The 25045-nt window shown below is 38.4% G+C and overlaps 1 protein-coding gene across 9 annotated transcripts in view; it reads left to right on the top strand.

Annotated features, from left to right (window-relative positions):
• PDK3 (pyruvate dehydrogenase kinase 3) overlaps positions 1-25045 on the top strand; it is a 46592-nt gene that overhangs the window by 9888 nt on the left and 11659 nt on the right. For all 9 annotated transcript variants that reach the window (XR_014026333.1, XR_014026334.1, XR_014026335.1 and 6 more), the window contains exons 2-7: positions 8331-8472; positions 11158-11229; positions 13170-13354; positions 20208-20297; positions 22916-22993; positions 23494-23570. Coding sequence is in view for 1 of the 9 variants with exons in the window: in XM_081327008.1 (XP_081183134.1) it covers positions 8331-8472; positions 11158-11229; positions 13170-13354; positions 20208-20297; positions 22916-22993; positions 23494-23570 (644 nt within the window). In the remaining 8 variants the exon portion in view is untranslated. The remainder of the gene's footprint in view (positions 1-8330; positions 8473-11157; positions 11230-13169; positions 13355-20207; positions 20298-22915; positions 22994-23493; positions 23571-25045) is intronic.

The raw sequence follows: 25045 nt of genomic DNA, 5'->3' as shown, positions 1-25045 counted from the left end.
CTCCATGAGATATCCATTTGATCCATATTTCATGTTGATTTCATCCTTTGCTATGGATGGCAGACTTAAGACTGTAGTTCTGTTTTTGATAAGAGTAATGTTACACTTTTTATTACCTTGCTTATTAACAGTACATTACAGAGCATCTCAGGTTATGACTACTTGTTCAGTGACTGTTCAAATTTATGGCAGCACTGAACAAGGGGACTTATGAATGGTCCCCAGAGTTCTATCCATCACAGCATCCCCATTATTTTCATGCGACAGACTTACATATCTACCCTTTGTTGCCCTAATAAGTTATTTCTTGCTTAACAAGTGGTCACTTAATGACTGTTTAAAGTTTCAACAGATTTCAAAAAAGTTACTTATGATAAGCCCTTGAAGTTACAACTGCTGCACCACCACTCCCACAGTCATGCAGTTGCTTTTCAGGTGCTTGATAGCAGGCTCACTTTTATGACTATTTGCAGCTGTGGTCATGTGATCATGATTTGCAATGTTTTTTGCTGTTTTCTTCATTTAATACCATATGATTCACTTAACAGCCAAGGTGACTTGCTTAACGGCCATTGTAAAATGATTGTAAAATGAAGTCAGGTCACATGATGACCTGCTTAATAACTGCAACAACTTGCATCCAAAATTCCAAGCTCTATTGTGATTGTAAGTCAAAGACTAGTTGTAGGTAGTGCCCCAATTCATATTAGGCTAAATGGTCTCCTATGAAGAACATATAAAATGCTGAATAAATAACTAGGGATAGTCTAAGGCAGGGGTGTCAAACTGCTGGCCCATGGGCCGGACGCATCATCCAGAAGCCGCGCCCACCCCATTGCTGGCAATGGCAAAACTCCCGATACATTGCGTGACATCACATTTGACGTTGCAAGTTTGACATGTCTGGTCTAAGGAAACAAGTGTGCAAGTATGTCATAAAAGAGGAACATGGCTCTATCATTGGATATCTAAAACCCAAATCTTCTGCTTCAGTTCGCTTATGGTGTTATTGATTGCAGCTAAGAACCTTTATAAGGTCTTATCTTGCCGCCCTGTTTAGGGTGACTCGCTCCCTCCTTAATCAGGAGGTGAGAGAGGAGCCCTTCCAGGGGAGGGCCGAGGAATTTAGTCATCATCTGATGGACAAAATCGCTCAGATCCGGGCTGGTTTGGACTTTAACTGGGCAGAGTCGGATGTGGAGGAATCGGACGGTCTTGAGCATGTTATCTGGACTGAGTTCGATCCTGTTTCCCCTGATGATGTGGACAGGATTATGGGGAGGCTGAGTTCCACCACCTGTGTATTGGACCCTTGTCCCTCTTGGCTGATTTATGCGGCTCGGGAGGAGACACGAAGCTGGTTCCAGGCAGTAATATCTGCCTCTTTGAGTGAGGGTGTCTTCCCCGCCGCTTTGAAGGAGGCGGTGGTGAGGCCCCTTCTCAAGAAGCCTGTCCTGGACCCAGCGATTTTAAACAACTATCGTCCTGTCTCCAACCTTCGCTTTTTGGCGAAGGTTGTGGAGAGCGTGGTGGCGCATCAGCTTCCTCTGTTCCTGGAGGAAACTGATTATCTGGACCCGTACCAATCGGGTTTCAGGCCCGGGTACAGCACGGAGACGGCATTGGTCGCACTGGTGAATGATCTCTGGCAGGCTCGGGACAGGGGTTGCTCCTCTGTCCTAGTTCTATTAGATCTCTCAGCGGCTTTCGATACCATCGACCATGGTATCCTATTGCAGCGTCTCAGGGGGTTGGAAGTGGGAGGCACTGTTTTGCAGTGGTTCTCCTATCTCCTGGGCCGTTCGCAATCGGTGTTGATAGGAGGGCAGAGGTCTGCCCCAAGGCCTCTTGATTGTGGAGTCCCTCAGGGGTCGGTTCTCTCTCCCCTCCTGTTCAACATGTATATGAAGCCGCTGGGCGAGATCATTCGTGGTTTCGGGGTGGGGTATCATCAGTACGCTGATGATACCCAACTTTTTCTTTCCACCCCGAACCAACCCAGTGATGCCCAACTTTTTCTTTCCACCCCGAACCAACCCAGTGATGCCCTCGCCGTGATGTCCCGTTGCCTGGAGGCAGTCTGGGTCTGGATGGGGAGAAACAGGCTTCGTCTCAATCCTGCCAAGACTGAGTGGCTGTGCATACCGGCATCTCGGACTAACCAGTCTATTCCACCTTTAATGATGGGGGGTGAGGTGTTACCCCCCATTGATAGGGCTCGCAACCTGGGCGTCCTGGATTCACGGCTCAGTTTTGAAGACCATATAGGAGCCGTGACCAGAGGGGCCTTTGCCCAGGTTCGCCTGGTGCGCCAGTTGCGGTCCTACCTGGACCGAGATGCCCTGTGCACAGTCACGTGCTCATGACCTCCCGATTGGACTACTGCAATGCTGTCTACATGAGGCTGCCCTTGGGGACCACCCGGAGGCTTCAGCTGGTGCAGAATGCAGCCGCGCGGGTTGTGATGGGGGTTTCCCGATACTCCCATGTAACACCTCTGCTCCGCGAACTGCATTGGCTTCCGGTTGCCCTCCGGGTGAGATTCAAGGTACTGGTGATGACCTATAAAGCCCTAAATGGCTTGGGTCCGAGATATCTGAGGGAGCACCTGCTGCCAGCATCAAGCTCCCTTCGTCCTGTGCGCTCCCACAGGGAGGGTCTTCTCAGGGTACCGCCGGTAAAAGATTGCCCTTCTCTGTGGGTGCGCCTGCCCTTTGGAACCAGCTGCCTGTAGAGCTTAGGACTGCCCCTGACCTTCGCTCATTCTGCCGGGACCTGAAGACCTGGCTCTTTGAGCTCTCTGGCCTGGCTGAACATATTAATTGGGTTTTTAACTGTTTTTAACTGGGGTTTTATTTCAAGGTTTATATAATTCTTTTAATTGATTTTAATTTTTGTAACTGTTGTATTTGTTTTTTAAATAACCTTGTGAACCGCCCTGAGTCTACGGGAGAAGGGTGGTATATAAATTGAATAAATAAATAAATAAATAAAATTCCAAAACAATTAGTGCTGACAAGTGTGCCAAATAATCAGTTTCTTTGTTTAAGTGGAAGAGAACCTATCTAGCAAGGTGAGATGGATTAAGAAAGTTTTGCAGTATATTTGTTTCAGCCAAAATCTTAAGATAGCAAAATTTTAATTGTACTCAAGAGAAAATCAGTCTAATTCTACTTGTATTAGAGTATTAAGAGTTGAATATGGATCTCATAATACGTTTTTAAAACTGTAAACCAGGAAAGTCCTTATAAATAAATAGCTGAGTGCCACTAATATCTAACCCAGATTGTTGGCTTCAAATTCTTTAAAAGCTTCAGGGACATAATTATTAACAAATTGACCTGCAGATTTAGCAATTGAAAGATATGCTTTGGGAGCTTTTAGTAGAAACGTCGTTTGAATAGATCAACAGGTAGAAGATTAAAACAGAGACGTGGATATATAAAGGATTTTACCTGATTGATATTTTTATTGTTTTAATAAACTTTTATTTCCAAAGTTAAAATACAAAATCAAAAAAGAAAAAATGAAAAACAAAACAAAGATAAAAACAAAACAAAAAGGTATATTGAACAAAATATCAAACATTCACATAAAACATATAAAATGTCTGCCCTGGTTGAATACTGATAAATGTATTACAGCAATAATAATTATTCCCCCCTTGTCTGTTTGATGTATTTCTTTTCATTGTCCATCTGCTTGGAGCCTTAAAGCATTTCCTAGAGAATACCAATACTTTTTGTTTAGTTTATTTTGATTTCAGTCATGATGTACTTATTAATGAGTTTAGGCAAGTTCCTGAATACACTGTCAGAATTAACGCCAATAGGCAAAGATTTATTTCCCAATACATTAATTAAAATCAACATTATATGAACAGTTCTAACAGTGCTATCTAACAGTGCTATCTTAACTAAATTAAAAAAGCCCTCTGGAAGAGAAACTATTTTAGCCTCTTCTGGAATGTCATTAGATTAGGGCAAGTCTGATTTTCAGTGGAAGACTACACTATGGTTTGGGGACATAATGGAGAAGCACCTTCTTGTTTCTTCCATTTTACAGTACTTGAAAATTACTAACAAATTTTCCTGAGGCATTGCATCAGGGATGCATCAATTTTGATTCAGGGAGGTAGTTCTGAAAAGATATCAGCCATAGACGTTTTTATAGAATTAAACTAGCAGTTTAAATTGAACCTGAGAAAGTGGTAGTTATTAATAGGTTTGTCTGCATCTTGTGATATATCAATTTATCTGTAAGAGACTCTTAACACTGATTGTATTCTGGCAAAATGCTTCCTGCAATATGAAAAGCTTGAGATTTTATGGAAGAGGTAGTAGTTTAGACCATTGTAATTATACAGTTTGACTCCTTGTGATGAATGGACTGAGTGCCTAATTGGAACAATAGGTCCTTATTCTTTTCAGCAGGCCTATTAATTTCAGACATATATTAAATCATTTTTATTGTTTCCAACACAATTGAATATTGGAAGAAAATTATGTAAGGGCTCAGAACTCAGTCAAGAGGATAACTTTCCAAAAGTGAAAAACAATAGTGTCAAATTTGATACTATAGAGAGAAATTGATAAAAAAAACTTACATTCAAAAATGGCCAAGATTCTGGTAAGGGCTGTGAAGAAAAAAAATCCAGGAAGTGCATTTGGACTATAATTTGGTATGTTGCTGACTCTTCCATTCTCACTCATTCCCACCTGGTCATTTGATGCAGATTAGAGCATGTTCAGAGGGACGCGGTGGCTCAGTGGGTTAGGACGCTGAGCTTGTCGACCAGATGGTCGGCAGTTTGGCGGGTCAAATCCTGAGTGCTGCGTAACAGAGTGAGCGCCTGTTGCTCATCCCAGCTTCTGCCAACCTAGCAGTTCGAAAGCACACAAAAATGCAAGTAGAAAAATAGGGACCACTACGGTGGGAAGGTAACAGCGTTCGGCTTTGAAACAGAGATGAGCACCGGCCCCTAGAGTCAGAAATGACTAGCACGCATGTGCGGGGGAAGCTTTACCTTTTTACCTAGAGCATATTCAGGCAGCCTTGTGCTTCCATTGTGCATGCACCCCCAAAGAGAAAAGATACAGGAGGGGAGAGCAGAAACATGATTACGCGTAAACAATACAGTATATATGTACTGACCCTGATTAATATTTGAGGAGGAAATGCATATGCACACATAAAAGACAATGTGTGACTTTATTATGCAAAAGAAGTGGAGCCATTTTTGGTAAGTGATTAGGAAAAATTCTAGACCAAGGCTTTTCAACCTTGTCACCCATTGTACCACTTTTAGGATATGGCAACATCCCAGTACCACCAGTCACCTAGCAAGTTGTCAAAAACTTGATGAACCCACCCACCCACCCCCAAAAAAGGAAAAAAGTGATGAAATACAGGTAGTCCTCAACTTACAGCAGTTCTCTTAGTGACTGTTCGAAGTTACAATGGCACTGAAAAAAGTGCCCCCCAAACCACAGCCGAGCAAGACACCTGCCTGCCTACGCGGTGGCACTCTTCCTCCTTTCTGAGGTTTTCATTGTTGTCAGCATTTCTGTTGAGGATTGGCAGCAAGGGAGGGGTGGGGGTTGGTTTTATTCCCCCCCTGTCTGCTGGGTGGTTGCAGCAGGTTTTGATCACTTCACATGACCCTGGGACACTGTGACCATCATAAATAATCAGTTGCCAAGCATCTGAATGTAAATCACAAGACCCTGAAGATGCTGTAACATTCCAGCTCATTGGCGCTTATTCTGGGCTCAGAAGCACCAGGATCAGCGCCGAGCTCCAGCTGCAGCCTGGTGCTTCTCCTGGCGCTTCCGCTGAGCCCTGACAGCCCTGAAGAAGCGCTGATCCTGGTGCGTCCGCTGAGCCCTGACAGTCCTGCAGCTCCAACCATCTCTTGCTGAGGCTTGTGCGGTGCTGCCACCGGTTCAGCTCATTCCTGTCCCCCGCTACTACTTTCCTAGGATGGTGGTGTACCACCTGCCAGGTGCCAATGTACCACAGGTGGTGCCCATACCACTGGTTGAAAAGTCCTGTTCTAGAACCTATGATCTGCATGTTTCCCCAATCTTTATATGGCAAATTACATGGAAGAACCTGATCTGTATTTTAATAACATATTTTAATTTTAACAGAAAGGTTTTCTAGTTAAAAGGAAAAAACAATTATGGACAAGCATGAAAACATATTAATATTTTAGGTTCATGTCTAAAACCAACATTACTAAATTATAACAAGCCATTGTTAGCCATAGCTTAAAAGAGCAAGGAAAAAGTATACATAAGAAATAACAGTGTTGTATTCTGCCATTGTACATTTATCTGTGAACAGATGCTGAATGATGTGCTGTTGGACTGATTATAATGGGATTGCCTTAAAAAGTATGACCTTGATTGTGCCAGTTGCACTACACTTAAGGATTTTTCAAATTGCAAATCTTAGTTATTATATGCATAGCAATGCTTTTAACATTATTTCCTGGGCTGCAAGAACATAACTTAATCAGTACCTTGCAGCACTTGTTCATTTTTGAGGCAGTTGTCTTTTGTGACTATGACTAATGCATTTGCAATCTTTCTTTTCCATAAAATGGAATACTGGCAGCTCATTAAGTAAAACATAGGTCTGAGTTCACCTGGCCTTTTTCAATATTACTGGGGTGGTGTCTGCTGTTAAAGAGGTGGGTGAGAGGAATGAAAGTTGGGTATAGTCTCTAATCTGAAATCTAAATGTCTGACTTTATACTGTATAGCATGGTTAAGTTTCCTTATAGGAATAGTGAATAAATTTTAATGGATTTTTAATAAGTTGAAGATAGCATTACAATCCAATATCCACTTGACTGGGAACAAGCCCTATTAAGCTTACTACTTAGCTGAGTACATAAGATTATACATTAAAGTCATAACAAAGTTAAAGCTAAAGGCTCATTAAATTTCATGAGGATGAGGCACATAGTACAACCCTTAATTATCATTAATTTTAATGGAAATATTTTAGAAAATCTAACTTTCTGAAATGTCCCTAGCATTTTAAGAGTGTACCATTTTCAGAGAACAGATTTTCTTTTATCACACATGCTTTTACAACAGAACCATTGGTTTATGAGAAGTACATGGAGTTTGTCGGAATATATGTACTGTGACACTAGTCTAACTATCATTGTAGAGAAATTCAACAATGAATTAACCTATCTCTTTATTCTTAAAACCATCCACATACAAAACCATCAAGTATTATACTATTAAAATCCTCTAATATTTGTTTTGAAAAGAAGTAATTTGGATCAAACATTTATTTAGTTAATCATTATTGTTATATCCTGAATGTGAATTAATACAGTTGAAAATATATAAATATATATATAATGTTGGATCCAGTCTTCATCAGAAGCAAATGGAAGCTAATTAAAGATTGCATTATATCCTAAGCTAGTTTATCTAGGATTTGAGAACTTCAGGAAAGGACCTTCTTGTGATCTCGCTTGTACGTTAAATAGCAAATAGTCTATTTAAATTTTTGATATACAGGACCAGAAGTTCAGAGCATTGTGGCTGTGCTATTGCACTCAGTTGCCTTAATAATGGCCTTGGGTGGCATGACGGCTCAGCGGTTAAGACATCGGGCTTGTCAGCTGGAAAGCCAGCCCAGGTTTGAGACGTGAGTGTCATGCGATGGTATGAGCTCCTATTATATGCCCCAGCTTCTGCCAAGCTAGCAATCTGAAAGCATGCAAATGTGAATAAATAGATACCGTTTCGATGGGAAGGTTTCTGCAGATACCGTTTCGATGGGAAGGTTTCTGCGTTCCATATTTTCATACTGGCCACATGACGAGGAAGCGTTTTGTCAGGCAACGCAGGCTTCCTTGGCTGAGAATCAGAACTGAGCACCCCCTTTCTTGAGTTGGTTATGACTGGACAGGTGAAACCTTTAATAGATATGATATGTGAAATTGAGAAATTCTTGAAGTTGATGATTTTGTTGTAGTTGATAATTCGGATACACTTGCAATGTATGTTTATATGTAACATATCAGATTTTAATCACTGAAGTTCATTATATTTCCCAGATCTTCATCCTTTACAAAATGACTAGTTTGTGTAAAAAAAGAAGCTACAATAAAGCAGCCATAGCCAGAAATGATGTTAAGCTTGATGCAGAATTCTTATAATCAGGTTGAAATCATATTTAGTAACCAAGAAGAAAACTTACAATAAAGTGCAGTCCTAATAAATTATATTTTAATATCTTATTTGTATTGTCTAAATGTTTCAAGAACATGAAAACATAAAACTCTTTTCTTTCCACAGGGCGTGACAATGCATGTGAGAAAACATCATACATGTTTCTGAGAAAAGAGCTTCCTGTGCGACTTGCTAATACTATGAGAGAAGTAAATTTGTTGCCTGACAATTTGTTGAATAGGCCTTCTGTTAAGCTAGTACAAAGTTGGTAAGCACTCATTAAAATAAGGGCAAATGAAAATTAGTTATAACATACTGTATTTCCTTATAATTAATTCAGTAGCTGTGTTTCTGCTCCATTCTCTACTTGCCTTGTGCATTTTTTACTTCTTTCCTTTTAGGAAAGCTCAATTCCCTTTTTTTTCTGGCCTTACTGGTAGAAACTATTCCCTGTTTTTCTGTTCCCCTAATTTTCTAAGTGTTTTTTTTTAATCTGCTACAACAATTTAAAATAATTTTTGTGTATATGTATAAACATGGATACATGGATGTATTAATTATGTAATTTTATAGTATAAGACTAAGATTATCCTTTGCGACTGAAGATAATTTATGTTATGTTAAGATGACCTTTCTTTAAAAAATTATTTTCCTATTTGGTAGTCCTTGCTTAATGACTGGTAACTTAACACAGGGCTTTTCAACCTTTTCACCCATTGTACCACTTTTAGGATATGGCAACATCCCAGTACCACCAGTCACCTAGCAAGGTGTCAAAAACTTGATGGCCAGAAAAAAAAAGGAAAAAAGTGATGAAGTACAGGTAGTCCTCAACAATTTGCCTAGTGACTGTTCAAAGTTACAATGGCACTGAAAAAAGTGCCCCCCAAGCCACAGCCAAGCAAGACACCTGCCTGCCTGCCCGCCCGGCGGCACTCTTCCTCCTGTCCGAGGTTTTCATTTTTGTGAGCATTTCTGTTGAGGATTGGCAGGTGGGGTGAGGAGGGGGTTGGTTTTTATTCCCCCTGTCTCCTGGGTGGTTGCAGCAGGTTTTGGTCACTTCACATGACCCTGGGACACACTGACCATCATAAATATGAATCAGTTGCCAAGCATCTGAATGTAAATCACAAGACCCTGGAGATGCTGTAACATTCCAGCTCATTGGTGCTTATTCTGGGCTCAGAAGCGCCAGGATCAGCGCCGAGCTCCAGCTGCAGTCTGGTGCTGATCCTGGCGCTTCCACTGAGCCCTGACAGCCCCAAAGAAGCACTGATCCTGGCACTTCTGCTGAGCCCTGACAGCCCTGCAGCTCCAGCCATCTCTCGCTCAGGCTTGTGCGGTGCTGCCACCAGTTCAGCTCATTCCCTTCCCCCGCTACCACTTTTCTAGGATGGTCACGTACCACCTGCCAGGTGCCAATGTACCACAGGTGGTACCCGTACCAATGGTTGAAAAGCCCTTACTTAACAATTGTCCAGCTTAATAGCCTTGGAAAGAGTACTTTAAGGCCTGTAAAGCACTTCCAACCATCACAAAGCATGTGTGCGCGCACACACCACATCATGTGATTGTGATCTGAATGCTTGGCAATCTGTTGCTCTTATAGTCATTATCAACACCTCACAGTCATGTGATAACATGTTATAGCTCTCTGTTACAGAAGCCTATCAAATAATATTGAAAATGTTGATCTTTCATATTACAAAATTATGATAGCTATGGTTGTTATTAACTTCTGTGTAAAAAAATCACCCCAATCTGGATACTTGTGTTATGCCTTGTTTGTATTGAAAAATTGTTCTATCCATCAGAACCTTCCATTTCTTCTTCTCCATGTTGACTACTTTTCTCACGAAAGATTGTCCATCCTTAGAGTGTACATTTGCATCTTTACTAACTTCTGGGGGAAGCTGAATTTTTTTATTTCTTTTCCCAAAATAATAATATTAACTCATAGAATCATGGGGTTGGGAGGGACCTTGAACGTCTTGTAGTCCAACTCTTGCTACAATTCCAGGAGACAAGCTGTTCCATTGATTGTCCTCACTGTCAGGAAATTTCTCGTTAGTTCCAGGTTGGATCTGTCTTTAATGAGCTTCCACCTATTGCTTCATGTCCTGTCCTTGGGTGTTTTGGAGAATTAAGTCAACCCCCTCTTCCCTGTGACAACACCTCAAGTACTGGAAGACAGCTATCGTGTCATCCCTAATGCTTCCCTTTGTTAGGCTAGACATATCTAGTTCCCTTAACTGTTCACCATCATCATACAGTTTAGCCTCCAGACCTCTTACCATCTTCATTGCTCTTCTCTTAACTCTTTCTAGGATCTCAACATCTTTTTGTATTGTGGCAACCAGAACGGAATGCAGTGTGTCCTTTGTGGTGTAGTAGATAGCAGTACTATCACATCTTGTGATCTTGATGCTATCTTCTGTTGATACAGCCTAAGTCTGCACTGGCTTTTTTGACAGCTGCATCACACTGCTGATTAATATTTAAGTGGCTTGGTGGCCTGGTGGGGAGAGTGTAACTGGGTCACGTGAATGGTGGGCCAGCACGCATGTGCATGCAGCTTGACTTGCATAAGTTGAGCTGTGTGTGTGTACTTGCAATATCCTGCTGCTCGCACAAGTTGAGTGGTGCATGCATGTGGGACGGCCGCCACTCGTGCTGCCTGGTTGCAAATAGGCCACAGCACAGGGGTTGGGGATCCCTGCATTAGGACACCTAAATCCCTCTCACAGTTACTACTGTTCACCCAGGTACTACGTATTCTATAACTGCATTTGAATTTTCCTTCTTAAGTGCAGGACCTCACCACTGAACTGCATCTTGTTGGACAGAGTCCAGTGTTCAAGTCTACCTTCCAGAGTATTAGCAATTTCCCTCCAGGTTGATGTCTGCAGATTTAATATGCAAATATCAAATATATTATTCTTCTATGTTTCAGGTATATGCAGAGCTTTCTTGAGCTCTTACAGTATGAAAATAAAAATCCTGAAGATCCACAAGTTTTAGATAAGTAAGTAAAGAAAGGTGTTGAAACATGAAATCAGTATGTTGAACTTGGGCTGAGTTTAGTCTTGTAATAAGCTGGCAATAGTTCAATGAGCACTTTTGAACTTTTTAAGTTTTTAATTGTAATAATTTTTAATTGTATTAGAACAAATTATGCAATACTAATGTGTTTCTAAGTAGGAGCTTGATCTTGTTTAAAATGGAGAAATCAATATTACAATATCAAGTGAAATTATTTCAGAAAAATGTAAGGACTAGATTGAGTTTAATAAATAAAAATTAAGCAAATAAATATAGAATATCTTGAAACTATTTGTTTTCCCTTCTTGAGCTAAAGCTTTCAATGAGCATAGCATTAAATAGTTTGGATAACTTTAGTTCAAAGAGCATAGATAAGACTGAGCATAAACAAAATGCTGCAAGCCAAATTTCTTTGTGAAAAACATTACTAAGAGTGGATTTTTCATACTTTGGCTTTGAAAGTATGTCATAAAAATCAGGTAATCCAATTTTATTGCCATGTATCATATTTCTGTTTTGTATGTCTATTTTAGAAAATGATATTTTTTAAATTCACATTTTCTGTATACTTCTGTTTTCTTAATTTGAAGTAGCAAAGTAGAAAATTGACTTGGCATTATCAAATCGTCATAGAATCAGCAGGTTCTAATCTAAGTATTTAAGCATTAAATAATTTTCAAGAATAATTCCAATCAGCAAGCCAAGTGAGTAGTTTAAATACTCCTTGATCAATATAAAGTTTTGGGATTCAGTATTACCGTTCAGATTTTTCAGTTATTCTTAGAGTAATAAATCATTTGAAAACTGCATGAGGAATTTTCAACCTTCCTTAAGCTGTGCTGATTAGATGAGGGAAAAGGCAAGTAAGGAATCTTAGGAAGTATGATATTCTCTTGCAATCAGAAATATATGCTAGAAAAGTAGCTGCAAGGAAAACTGATACGATTTTATTACTGGATAGAAAAGCTTATATTTACATTTCTTCACTCCTCTAAAGAAATTTCTGATAGGAGAAGTGAAATTTAAAGTCAGCTTTATGTGTCTAATTTTTTTTAAAGAAAGCTTAGAGTTTCATGAATAGTGGCTGCTGGATCCAATACTATGTTGTGTGGAATTAACATTTACTATTCCTTGGATATTAAGATAATTTGAGAAAACAAAGCTACTAATACTAATCAGAATACTCATAGAATGCCATATTTGTACTCTTGACTATATATTTATGAATTATATCAGTAACAGTTCATCATTACCCAGGATTATGGCTATCTGTATATTGCAATTGTCATTTTTTCATGTAATGTATGTAGATAATGTAATCATTGTGTCCATTCTCTAGCCATCATGTTTCCAACAATTAATTTATCCAGCTTCGTTTAGCACAAATGTAGAAGATTTGATCTGCTAACTGTAGACTGATCAGTCTTATTTTATTAGATTTATTAGATTTCCCTTTTGCATATAGTTTCTCTTCATTTCTTTCTAAAATTGTCTGAAGCATTGTTAGTTTCCAATTACAATTTGTAGACATTATTCACAATGATTCAAATTTTTAAAATTCAAAACTAGCTTGAACTAATAGTGGTTGGCCCAAAATCACTAAAATAAATATAATACTAATAATATGTAAGTTTGAAAATACTCAATAATTACCTAACAGTGTACTGCTATCCCAAAATCACCATGCAAACTATATGATACATCATTTTTATTTTAGAACTATTGAACAACAATAATACCATTTTTAATTCTGCAATTATTGCACAGTAGAAATTTTCATTAACATTCTGGACAACTTAGTTCAACCTTTTCCTTCAGCAAACTTTATGGTTCTGAATTGTGAATGATATTTTGAAGCTGTTATCCAAAATTTGAAAATAACAGTAATTGTAATACTTTTGCTTCTATTTTTTTTCTCTGCAGCTTTTTAGATATTTTAATTAAAGTCAGGAATCGTCACAATGATGTTGTTCCTACTATGGCCCAAGGAGTTATTGAATACAAGGAAAAGTATGGATTTGATCCTTTTGTGAGCAGTAACATTCAGTATTTTTTAGATAGATTCTATACCAATCGCATCTCATTTCGCATGCTTATTAATCAGCACAGTAAGTATCTCTTTATTTAATAATAAGGAAATAAATTGGTCTTTTACAGCAAAAAAGGATATATGCCTGTAGTGAAAACATATTTTTAAAGAATGTAATTTTTGACATATATTATTTATATCTTTGTTACTCAGAATTTCATTTCACTGTATATGGTTGTCTTTCCTTCTCCTTTCTTCTCATTTGAAATTTGTGAAATAGTCTAGCACTAGACAGGAGGGATAATTGGCTAAAGAATATACAAGAGAGTATAATAAGCCATTGGGCATTTGGACCTGGATTTTCCTACATTCTAGTAAAACATGCTATTTACTATCCTGCCCTGACTTCATTTAATTCCAGCTAACAAAATAATTAGCTATTGGAATTATTTATTGAATTTGTGGCTTTTTCCTAGGCTAACTGCAGTACTGCACAATTTCTTATTAGAAATTAAAAAATATGGATGTTTAATGGACAAAAATACTTTTGGGAGTAGGTGGGGATTTTATTTATTTATTTATTTATTTATTTATTTATTTATTTATTTATTTAATTAATTCCATTTATATCCCGCCCTTCTCCAAAGACTCAGGATTTTATTTGGCAGAAAGAGAAAGTCGTATCAGTCAAAATTAATAGGAAACAAGCCAACAGCTTTTTCAGATTTTTTCCCCCTCCAGCTTCTAAGGAGAAATGAAACTGGGGAGGAATCTAGAAAATGACCTTGGAAAATACCTGAGCAATATAGGGTATATAGAAAAATTGTAAAAGATATATTAATTTTAGGACATGTTGCCAGGAAAAGTCAAAACAGGGATGTATAATGAATGCCTTTGCTTGTTTGGCAAGGAGTAGTTGCTTCAGCTTGTACATTGGGCAGAAAGCATTATCTTGTATGACGTCTCCAAGTCACAGTAATTGCCAAGGCTCAGTGGTCAGGAGACTTATTTTTTTAAAAAAAATAAGCAAGGCTCGTTTGAATTGCATATCGTTTATCAGTTAAGGAAATCTGATTTGCATTGTCATTGTGATTGTGCCAGTTTTTACCCCCAGCCCAGTTTAAAAATGTACCAGTGGAACCATTTTTAAAATTGCAGTAAATATGATTCATCTAACATTGTGATATTTCACAGATTTAACTTTGAAATTAGTATTTAAATTATTCTGCACTAATTATCCACTTGGTCAGTTTTGTTTTGATGATGGCATATTTTAAACTGCTATTTCAACAGCTGTAAATAAATTACAGAAAAATGTGTTTCTTACTCAGTTATTTTCAGGATTTTTTTTTTTTGTATACATGTGTTGTCCATGGGGTTGTGATGGGTCAGACACGTCTTTGCAACTAACAACAATAACAACAACAACATACATGTGTAAAGAGTGTGCACTGTACATACCATTCCATTGCATAAAGCTTGCAAATTTGATTTAATATGTGCAGTATATTTGGATACGCTTCTCAAGAAGCTGCTAATTTACCAAGACTGATGAAATAAGCTGAGGGATATTACTTACTGTATTTTTAATGTTATATTTCTAAAGGACTTATGGCAGTGCACAATTAAAATAACCAGTATAATGAAATCTAACCACAGATTTAAAACTGATATAAACTGTCCCACTATGTTAGACAGCAAAAGAAATTACTGGGACTTTTTAAACCAAAAATATAACTTTACTGTAGATTTCATGTGGTTACAGAAATAGGAAAGCCAGTTCTAATGTTTTCCTGAGAAAACAGCATAGATAAACTTTTCCTTCATCCCCTGGACCTCCTACTGTCCATTGTCCACCAGAAATTCGCCCTCCCAGTAGAGGCAGAGAGTGAATTTGAAGTGACTGAAGTATTGGGCCCATCGGACTTGTTTGGAAGACAAATTTCAGGAAGACCTCATTTATTTTTAAGTTCTTGTGGTCCGTCCACACCTTGAAAGGAATCTTACTGCCTTGCAAGAATTGCCTCCAGGTTAGGAGAGCCCAATGGACCACATAGACTTCCTTTTCCCAGATAGCCTATCATCTCTCAGTCTCTTAAGAGCTTGCGGGATGTGTAGGCGCATGGCTGCAATTCCTTTTTTCATTCTTCTGGAGCAGCACTGCCCCCACAGCCACATCGCTGGTGTCTGCTTGTATCACAAAAGGTTTGTCTGGGTCAGGATGCTTTAAGTTCGGCGCCAAAAGACGTTTTAGGTTCTTAAATGTGGCTTGGCATTTGAGTGACCAATTCAGGGGTTGGCTGGGCTTGGAGTTAGCTTCCACTTTCGTCTTCAATAAGTTCATGATCAGCAGGGCTATTTGAGCGAATGTGGGGATGAATTGGCAATAGAAGTTTGCAAAGCCGAGAAAACTTTGCAATTGTCTCTTCGTTCATGGGGGGTCCTACTCTAATATTGCCCAGACCTTCCCGGGATCCATCTCTATGCCATCTTTCAAAATCTGGTCCCCTAGGTAGTCTAGGCTGGCTTTATGGAAATCACACTTAGAGAACGTTGCATAAATTTGCGCCTTCTGCAGCTTCTCAAGCACTCCTCTGACTAATTTCACATGCTCCTCCTTGGTTTTGGTGTAATTAATATATCATCCAGACACATTAGGCCTCCTTTATACAGGTGCTTGTGCAGTACGTCATTTATCAGCTGCATGAACACTGCTGGGGCGCCCTGTAATCCAAACAGTATCACTTGGAATTGGTAGCAGCCTAGGGGGCAGTTTCTGTTTTCCTCTTATCCCCTTCCTTAATTCTCACTTGATAGTACGCCTCCCTCAAGTCCCTCAAGATCCTCCCCTTTGCAAGGTGCCCCAGCATGTCCTTCATCAATGGGAGGGGATACATATTTTCCATGCATATACCATTTAGCCCTCTATAGTCGATACACAGCCTAAGGGACCTATCTTTCTTCCCTTTAAAAAACACAGGGGCCACCATCCTCAACCTGGCCAGCTGAATGAACCCCCTGGCTAAAAATTTTTCAGTGAAGGTACAGAGCTACTCCATCTCCCTGGGTGTCATTGAATATAGCTTTGGCTTTGGCAATTTAGCCCCAGGCATGATTTCAATTGCACAGTCTGTGGGGCTCGTCCCTCACTCGCTACTTTGTGGCCGTGGCTGGCTGCTCAGACTTCTCAGTCTTTGGTTTCAGACATGCGATGGCTGGCTGTGCTCCAGCCTGAGGTGGTGCTAGCTCTTTCTGAGCTGGGGTCTCTCCCAGTTTTTTTTTCCTCTTCCGAGTCTTTGCTCATAGCCGATATCTCAAGGTGACCTCCTGGTGGGATCCAGGTAGGCTATTTCTGTGAGAACTGGCTTAATGTCAATCATTCCACTAAGTTAGACAGCAAAAGAAATTCCTGGGACATTTTTTTACCAAGAGTATATTTACTGAAGATTCCATGTGGTTACAGAATTGGAAAAGCCAGTTCTAACATTTTCTCGTGAAAACAGTATAGGTAAACCTTTCCTTTGACTGACAGCATTGTAGTTGTTCAGTAAGAAAATTAATCCTCCAAAATACACCTTGCCTAATAATTGTGCATATGGTGTAGTTTTTCACTGTTAGCTGCTACTGTAACACTTCCTAATGATCCAAGTAGCCAAAATTAATATTTAATTGATATTTTAGACCAAGCATGTCAAACTGCCGGCCTGCGGGCCAGATGTGTCATGCTGAAACCACGCCCACCTCATTGCCAGCAATGGGGAAAAAGTTGCGATATGTCACATGACATCGCAAGTTTGAAATGCCTGCTTTAGACTGTAGAAAATTGCTTTGGCTGAATTTTTTAAAAATGAAAAAAAAAGGTAATATTGGGATGTGTTCAAGCCTGAGCTTCAGATATTCTCTTCTATCAGTATGCATATGTTATCCATCTTATTAATAATGCTTTTTCTAAGAATTGATTCTCATTTGTAGAAATTTAATTTTGGATATAAATGCCGAATATGGATGTTTTAAATGTTTATATTTCTAAAGAACACACATGTATGCTTGTGCTTGTGTATCCCCAGTTAACATTTCTGAGCATTTTTCCTGTGTGTGTGTTTTATGCATATATGTCCTATCACAGATTGATTAAATAAATAAATAATTTATCCTTAATGTCATAAATAAATAAATCTGCCCTCTTTGCAGTTCCAAGTACTGATCAGAAAACATTTGAATAGGACAATGTGAATTTATGCATGCACGTTCTGAAATAAATGCCACTGAATTTAATAATACTGAGTCCACTTGAGTTGGCATTTTTCAGTAGGCAGTTTAATCATTCTTAATCCTAATAGTATTATCATCATGACTTAGCAATAATAAATGGTTGTAAGTGAGTAAATTTAGATTTCCAGCCCAACTTTCCACAACTGCCCTTCCCAAGCCAAGGACAGGAAGGCATGGCCTTAGTGGAAGAGGGAATAAAGAAAGATAATATCGAAGAAATGATGGGTTAGAATCATTAAAGAAGGAATGCTAAAGGAGGGGGAAAATGAATTATGAATGACAAAAATTAAAATAATGTCAAAGGAACTGGTGGTTATCTTGCACTGAGTTATTGCACATTGGATTTTCCCCATGCTGAGTTGTCCCGCAGCAAGTTGGCTGGGGCAAGATGGCCGGGGCAAGTCAGCCAGGGCAAGTTGTCCTAGACCTGGATAGCAATGAAGATTATGAAAATGATAGTCAGATGCCCAGTGTATCTTTTTTCTTCAAAAATCAGAGCAACAAAAGTAGTTTTTCCTCTGACACTCTACTGATGTGAAAGTTGAACTTCAAGAAAAAGGATAGAAAAAGTATTGGCATTTTTGAACTTTGCTTTTTGAGATGAGTCTTGAAAACACCCTGAATAATAAAATAAAATATATAAAAACTAAAAAATAAGCAAATAGATCGTAGGACAAATCAGTTCAGAGGACAAACAGCAGCAAGATAGATGGACTTAATTACAGTGGTGAAGGATTCACAGTTGGAGGATGTAAAGGGCCAGGCTTGGGACAGATCACCCTGGAAAATGTCAGTCTGCTCTTTTAAGAGTTAACATTGACTTAATGACACATAAATCATTAAAATATATGCATGGTTTGCTTAAGGAGTGGTTACGCAATTATATATATGCATCTATATATGAAAGAATGTTATTCCACAAGGAGAAAAGTAGCAAGTATGCCTGCAAAAGCTACAAGAAAATTGGTTTGTGTAGGGTGCCCAGTAAGGTGTTAGCAGTATTTTGATTGAAAAGGTGATGCAAAGCCATATACCGGTATGTGAAATATAACATTATTCTGGACAAAGACCATGCAGATCAGATTTTGTTTTTAGCAAATTATATTAATATTTTCTGCCAGCTTATTAGTACAGTATAGTATATAGTTTGCTGTCTAGTTGTTTACTTAGAGAAAGCATTTGATAAATTATTTTTGATTTCTGTAATAAATATGAAATTGAAAGTTGTTTTCTGAATGCAATAAGTGATATATGATGGAAGTAAAGCACACATGAAAATAAATGGAATGGTCAACCTTCTGCAGAGAATAATTTAATTTAATTTAATAATTTGATTTCTATACCGCCCTTCTCCCGAAGGACTCAGGGCGGTGTAAGACGGATTAGTGGTATCTCCATGTTTATTTATAAATGAATAAGGAAGCTTGGGGAGATATTACAAGTGTATATGGATGATACCATTAGGTGGCTGAGAATCTCAGTGAATGTTAGCTAGATGACATAATTTTATTGCCTCTATGAAGGATTCATGTGGAGATAGTGGTGCGGAGTGAAGAAAAAAGTTGAACAAAAAAGGCAGTGTGTGATGCTCTGTGTATAGCTGAGGGGAAAGCTGTTTCCTTTTCTCACGCTTTAATTTCTTTGTCTTACTATTTCTTACTCTTTTTTTTTGTACTCTTGCTTACCCCCCCAAAGGGAATAGCATGATCGGTATGTATGTATGGAATTGTAGGTTGTCTTAAACCCTCCCAAATAAAAATTAAGCAGGTCATAACTATACCAGTTTTATGAACTTCAGTAGGTTTAATCTGAAGGCTGCTTATTAAGATGTTCTGCAGGACCATTTTATTTTAAAAATAGAAATGTACGGATTAAATGATATTTAATGAAACGCACCACTGGCAAAGCCATGTGACACTTGTGCTGCTTGACGTAAAATAATGATTTCAGTATTTTTTTTTGTTAAGTTTGCATAAAGCCAATCTTAATTTTTCCAGATATTAAGTTGATTAGCTGTATGAATTAAATCACAGAGATAGGTAACAGATAGGACTTTAACAATGTGTGGGTTTGTTGTATTTATGTACTTGTATGTTTAGTATTAAATACTATTCCTAGTGTTATTGATATGACATTTAATTTGTTTAAAATTTATCCATCTGTCTTGGGCACTGTATAGATTACAAAGCAATTCTATACAAGTCTACTAAGAAACAAGATCCATGGAAGCTTTCTCTAAGTCTTTCCTAGAGCTAAATCTCAAAACCAAGAGATTGTGAATGTTTTTGAGGAGCATAGGGACATTTCATATGATTGTTCATGGCATATTTAAAAGGTTGAGTAAAGGGGATCCATTCAATACAACCTGCAATTAGGCTAATCTGTATTGTAGTACATTGTATGCAGGAATTTAGTACTGCTGAAGAAAGAAGCATAGCAGTTGTCACCAGGATACATTTTGTCTGCACAAGGATTTCTTCACAATCACTGGAAACACATTTTTCAGTATTAATAATTTTATAAATATAAATATTTTATGAAGGATTTTAACAAGGTTTGTTAAAAGGTTTGTTTTTCCTTTGCATGGATTAGAAACCTATAATTTTTTAATCTTTAAAAATAATAGTATTTCAATTGATTCTGCCTTTTTATCCTCATAGCACTGCTTTTTGGTGGAGTCACCAATCCTGCTCATCCAAAACATATTGGGAGCATTGATCCTACGTGTAATGTGGCTGATGTAGTAGAAGGTAAAAGTAAAAATAATATTGCTTTGCATTTCAAATGTAATTTCTGATCATAAATTCAGTAGCTATATTAGTTTTCATCAAAGTAAGTTTGCTTCTTCTTTCTGTATTTTGATAGCTTGATCTTTGCATTATTGATGCTAACCATAGTTAAAAATCAGTCATATTTTTTTCAGCCAAAATTTCCATACCCACTTCAGGTTAAATTTGGTATCATTGTTAGTGATGGCTTAGGTCAGACATGTCAAACACAAGGCCCGGGGGCCGGATCTGGCCCACAAAGTGGTTTCATGTGGCCCGCAAAGCCATCCTGGAAACAGTGAGGGAACGGCCCCCACTGCCTTGGCACTTGCCCTGGTCCCATCTCCTTTTGCCAGAGACCCTCAGATCTGTCCCACTCCTGCCCAGGCCCCCATAGGCACCCTTGATGTGAACGATGTAGAGCTGGCCATGCCCACCCAGTAGGCCATACGCACTCTAGCCATGCCCACCCAGCAGGTAACGCCCACCCTGGCCACACCCACCCGGCCCCCTGAGGGAAACTGCAATGCTGATGTGGCCCTCAATGAAATTGAGTTTGACACCCCTGGCTTAGGTGTACCATGATTAAACCAAGACACAAGTAAAGTGGCTTAAGATGCAATATCATGTCTGGCTTTAACTTTGCTAAGTATGTTTTGCAGTGAGTTACAGATATTGTTGCCCTATTTGTAATTAATCATCACTTTGGACTTGACCTTGGCCCTTTTCCCATCAGTGTCTCATAGTCAATGAGATTATATTATTCCTAATTTTCTGTCTTCAGAATTCTATATAGTCCTCAATATATTTATTTCCACGTTACCTTTTACATTACACTGATTGCCATTACATAAAATAATTGCAAGTTGTATTTTATTTGTGATGGCATTTGTGTTCCTAGTATATTGGAGATGAACCAATAGCTTCCTCAGTTTAAATAAATAAAAAATATTGCTTAGCTTGATTATGCAAAAAATGATTCAGGAGCGAGCTGACTTTTTTGTCACTAGATAGAGGCACAACATACATAACGCCAATGACAACAACAACAACAATAATAATAAGTTGGAAGGGACCTTGGAGATCATCTAGTCCAGGGGTCGGCAACCTTAAACACTCAAAGAGCCACTTGGACCCGTTTCCCAGAGAAAAGAAAACACTGGGAGTCGCAAAACTTGCGCGCGAGGGGGGGAGCTTGATTGAAGAGTTTAATTTAAAAGAAATAGAGGCTGCTATGCATGAGTTCTCTCTCTCTCCCTCTCCCTTTCTCTCTCTCTCTCCCTCCCTCTCCCCTTCCCTCCCTCCCTCTCTCTCCCTCTCCAATCTTCTCACCTGGCAAGCTGGCTTCATGCTGTTGTCCAACAAGCTGACACACATTCTTATTGGGCTGGCTCTCCTGCCCTTGGTCTGCCAGTCCTCTTCCCCCACTCAGTGTGAGTGTGTGTGTGAGAGGGAGAGGGAGAGAGCTGCTGCTTTCTGCTGCTTCCTGCGGAGATGCAGCAAAGGCTTGTCGGAGAACAGTGTGAGGCCACTCTCTTTTTTACGCAAACACACACACACACAGAGAGAGAGAGAGAGAGAGAGAGAAGGGAAATGCAAGTGCCTCTCTGTGTTTCTCTGCAAATGGCGGAGGATGACTGGGAGCCGCAGGAGAAGGTTGAAAGAGCTGCATGCGGCTCCAGAGCCGCGGGTTGCCGACCTGTGATCTAGTCCAACCCCCTGTTCAGGCAGGAAACCCTATACCATTTCAGATACATCCAGTCTTTTCTTAAAAACTTCCAGCGTTGGAGCATTCACAGCTACTGGAGGCAGGTTGTTCCACTGGTTAATTGTTCTAACTGTCAGGAAGTTTCTCCTTAGTTCTAGGTTGCTTCTCTCTTTGATTAATTTCCATCCGTTGCTTCTTGTCCTGCCTTCAGGTGCTTTGGAGAATAGCTTAACTCCCTCTTCTTTGTGGCAGCCCCTGAGATACTTAATATAATCAAGTGTATATTCTTCTTAGTAAAATATAATAGTAAAAGTAGTCATAAAAATATTTCAAAAAATTTTTAAATGCCCCAATGAAATACACTGGTAGGATACAGAGACCTATCTGTTTACATTTTCGTGCTTGTTACATTCATTGAATATTGGAAATAGTGGGTTAAATGTCCATTTCCTTGTTCAAATAGGTTTGTCAACTATGAAACTGCACTGGAAAATCCATTATTGAAATAACTTTATTTCCTTGGACTGTATTTTATATCTACATTATGAGTGAGATGCCAATAATTACTTTGTCTACAATTTTAAGGTAGTTTTCACGAAAGGTGCAAGTGTAGCTTTTGAAATTTAGCTTTTATTAATATGGGCATTTTGGGTTCTGAAATTGGGCTGTGCAATCTTACATATGCCTAATGAAGAATTGTTACCATTGATTTCAATAGAATTTATTCTTCAGGTAAGTGTGAGTAATACTATATCTTAAATTTTTCTCCCTTAGCAGATAGATATTAGGAGATTCAATTAGGCATCTCTCACATTACTTGAAATCTTATAGGTTTTGTCTAAAAATAAGAAGAACTTGTTACTCTTCCCTAATTGTTACTCTTCCCTAACAGATGCCTTTGCAACTGCCAAGATGTTGTGTGAGCAGTATTATCAAGTAGCACCTGATTTGGAAATTGAAGAATTCAATGGTGATACAGATATGAATGCTTTTTAATATTAAAAATCTTTCAGTGTATTGATTGCAAGAAATTGTTATTTAAATGAAAACTAATTGCTGAATACATTTTTAACTGAGAACTGTAACAGTTTTCTATCGTGCAGAAAATACTTTTCCTTTCATTCCACCATTTCTTTCTTTTGGATTTGATTGACTGATTGATTGCTTATGGGTCACCCAGTTGGTAACAACTTAGCAGCCATGTACATTTTATCCAGGAGAATCATGTCCTCAGCTTGTCCTTCGGCTCCTATGATGGTGCAGCCATTACTGCTGTAATTAAATCCATTCCATTGCTTCAGGTTGTCCATTTCTCTTTCCTTGAATCTTTCCTAGTATTATAATCTTTGTGAGAGAGCTAATTTAATTTTTAGATGATGTACATTTCTAGGAAATAATATAAATCAGAAAATTTACTGTTATTTGTGTTAACTTTAATTCTCAGTTAAAAGTTTTATTTATGTTTTCTAGCTAAAGCACCAGGCAGGCCCATTCAGGTTGTCTATGTACCCTCACATTTGTTTCACATGCTTTTCGAATTGTTTAAGGTGAGTATAGTAACATCAGATGAATGGGATATTATTTGGCTTCTTTTTGAGTTTGCCAGAAATAGTGTTATCACGCTTCACCCTGAATATAGCTGTAGGTACACCTTTGGATGCAATATTGTCTTTGATTGCAAACTGTTCATGCTAATTAAAAGTCAGATTTCAGCAACAGATTTTAACAACATGGGGAAACTTTTAGATGCTAAATGTATTGCTATCTGAAATTGGAAACTCATCTCTTCTGTTTCATTTATTGTTATTTCATGAAAATAGTTAATATTAGATAGCCCATGGAATGGATGGATGAAGGTTGCAAACCTCACCTCCAGGAAGTCATTGAATCTTCACATCTTGACCCTACTGTCTGTTTTAGAATAGTGACTTGGTAGTTCCTGCTAATTTCACCCATCCTGGCATCCACTTTTCAAATCCTGATGTATAAGAAGCATATGGCTCTCATACCTCATTTTGCTTTTCTGATGAAAAGGCAAATCTAGTTTAATTCCTATAGTATAATCTCTGCTCACATGGCATCAAGGTATGGTTAGAGGTTTCAGCCTACCCCTGGGAGATAAACTAAATTAGAATAAATAAAAATGATGTCAACATTAAATTAAAAAATAATGATAACTTTGAATACCTAATTTTAGATACAGAAATACTAGTTCATGTTAAAGTAAGTAAATATGCAGGATTATACCAGATTGATTTTATGGCACAAAAGAATTGGATAACTTTTTTTGCAACATCAGCTCTTCCACATGCAGTCTGAATTTCTTTTCACTTTTGGGTAGTGAAAATCCCAGGAATTGAGAAGTGCCTAGATTAGAGCAGTTGGAAATCTATCCTATGAGTGAAGAGGGACTGCATCTTCCTTGAAGGGCGCCTCCGCCACAAGAAACCATTGCTCTGAACATCTTAGCAGTAATACACAATGCAACCTCCTCTTTGGGGTGAAGATTGTGGAGGCTTCAGAACTGGAAAAGGTTTTGGGTCTGAGTTCTAACATGGATAAAAAAAAGGATTGCTGTTGTGAATAACATCTGACGAGACTAGGATCAATGAGTACAATCCACTTGGTATACTTTGTATGCTTAGCCAGGTGTCTGCCATAGTATGTTAATTGTTTCTAACTGAAGTGATCTATAAAACCTGAAAAATAAACATCCATAAACAAAATTTCTGAGCTTGCACAGAGAAACATCCACATTTCAATGAAAATTCCTTAAGAGATTTGTTAATTATTCTTAGTATTGAAAGGAACATTTTCAATTCTTTAGAGTTCTTTTTTCCCTATTAAAATCTGAAACTAAATTGAAGCTCTTGGAAATAATAATTCTCTCTTCTCAGCTTTGGTCGAGCAAATTTTGTCCTGGTTTTAAAAGTAGAGCAACTTAGAGCAATATTTTATACACTTTAAATAGGAGAATGAACTGGGGTATCTATGAACATTACAAAGGATATCTCTCATGAAG

This window comes from Vipera berus (genome assembly GCF_964194415.1).
Source record: "Vipera berus genome assembly, chromosome: 4".
NCBI lineage: Eukaryota > Metazoa > Chordata > Lepidosauria > Squamata > Viperidae > Vipera > Vipera berus.
This window is presented reverse-complemented; position numbering and strand designations above follow the sequence as displayed.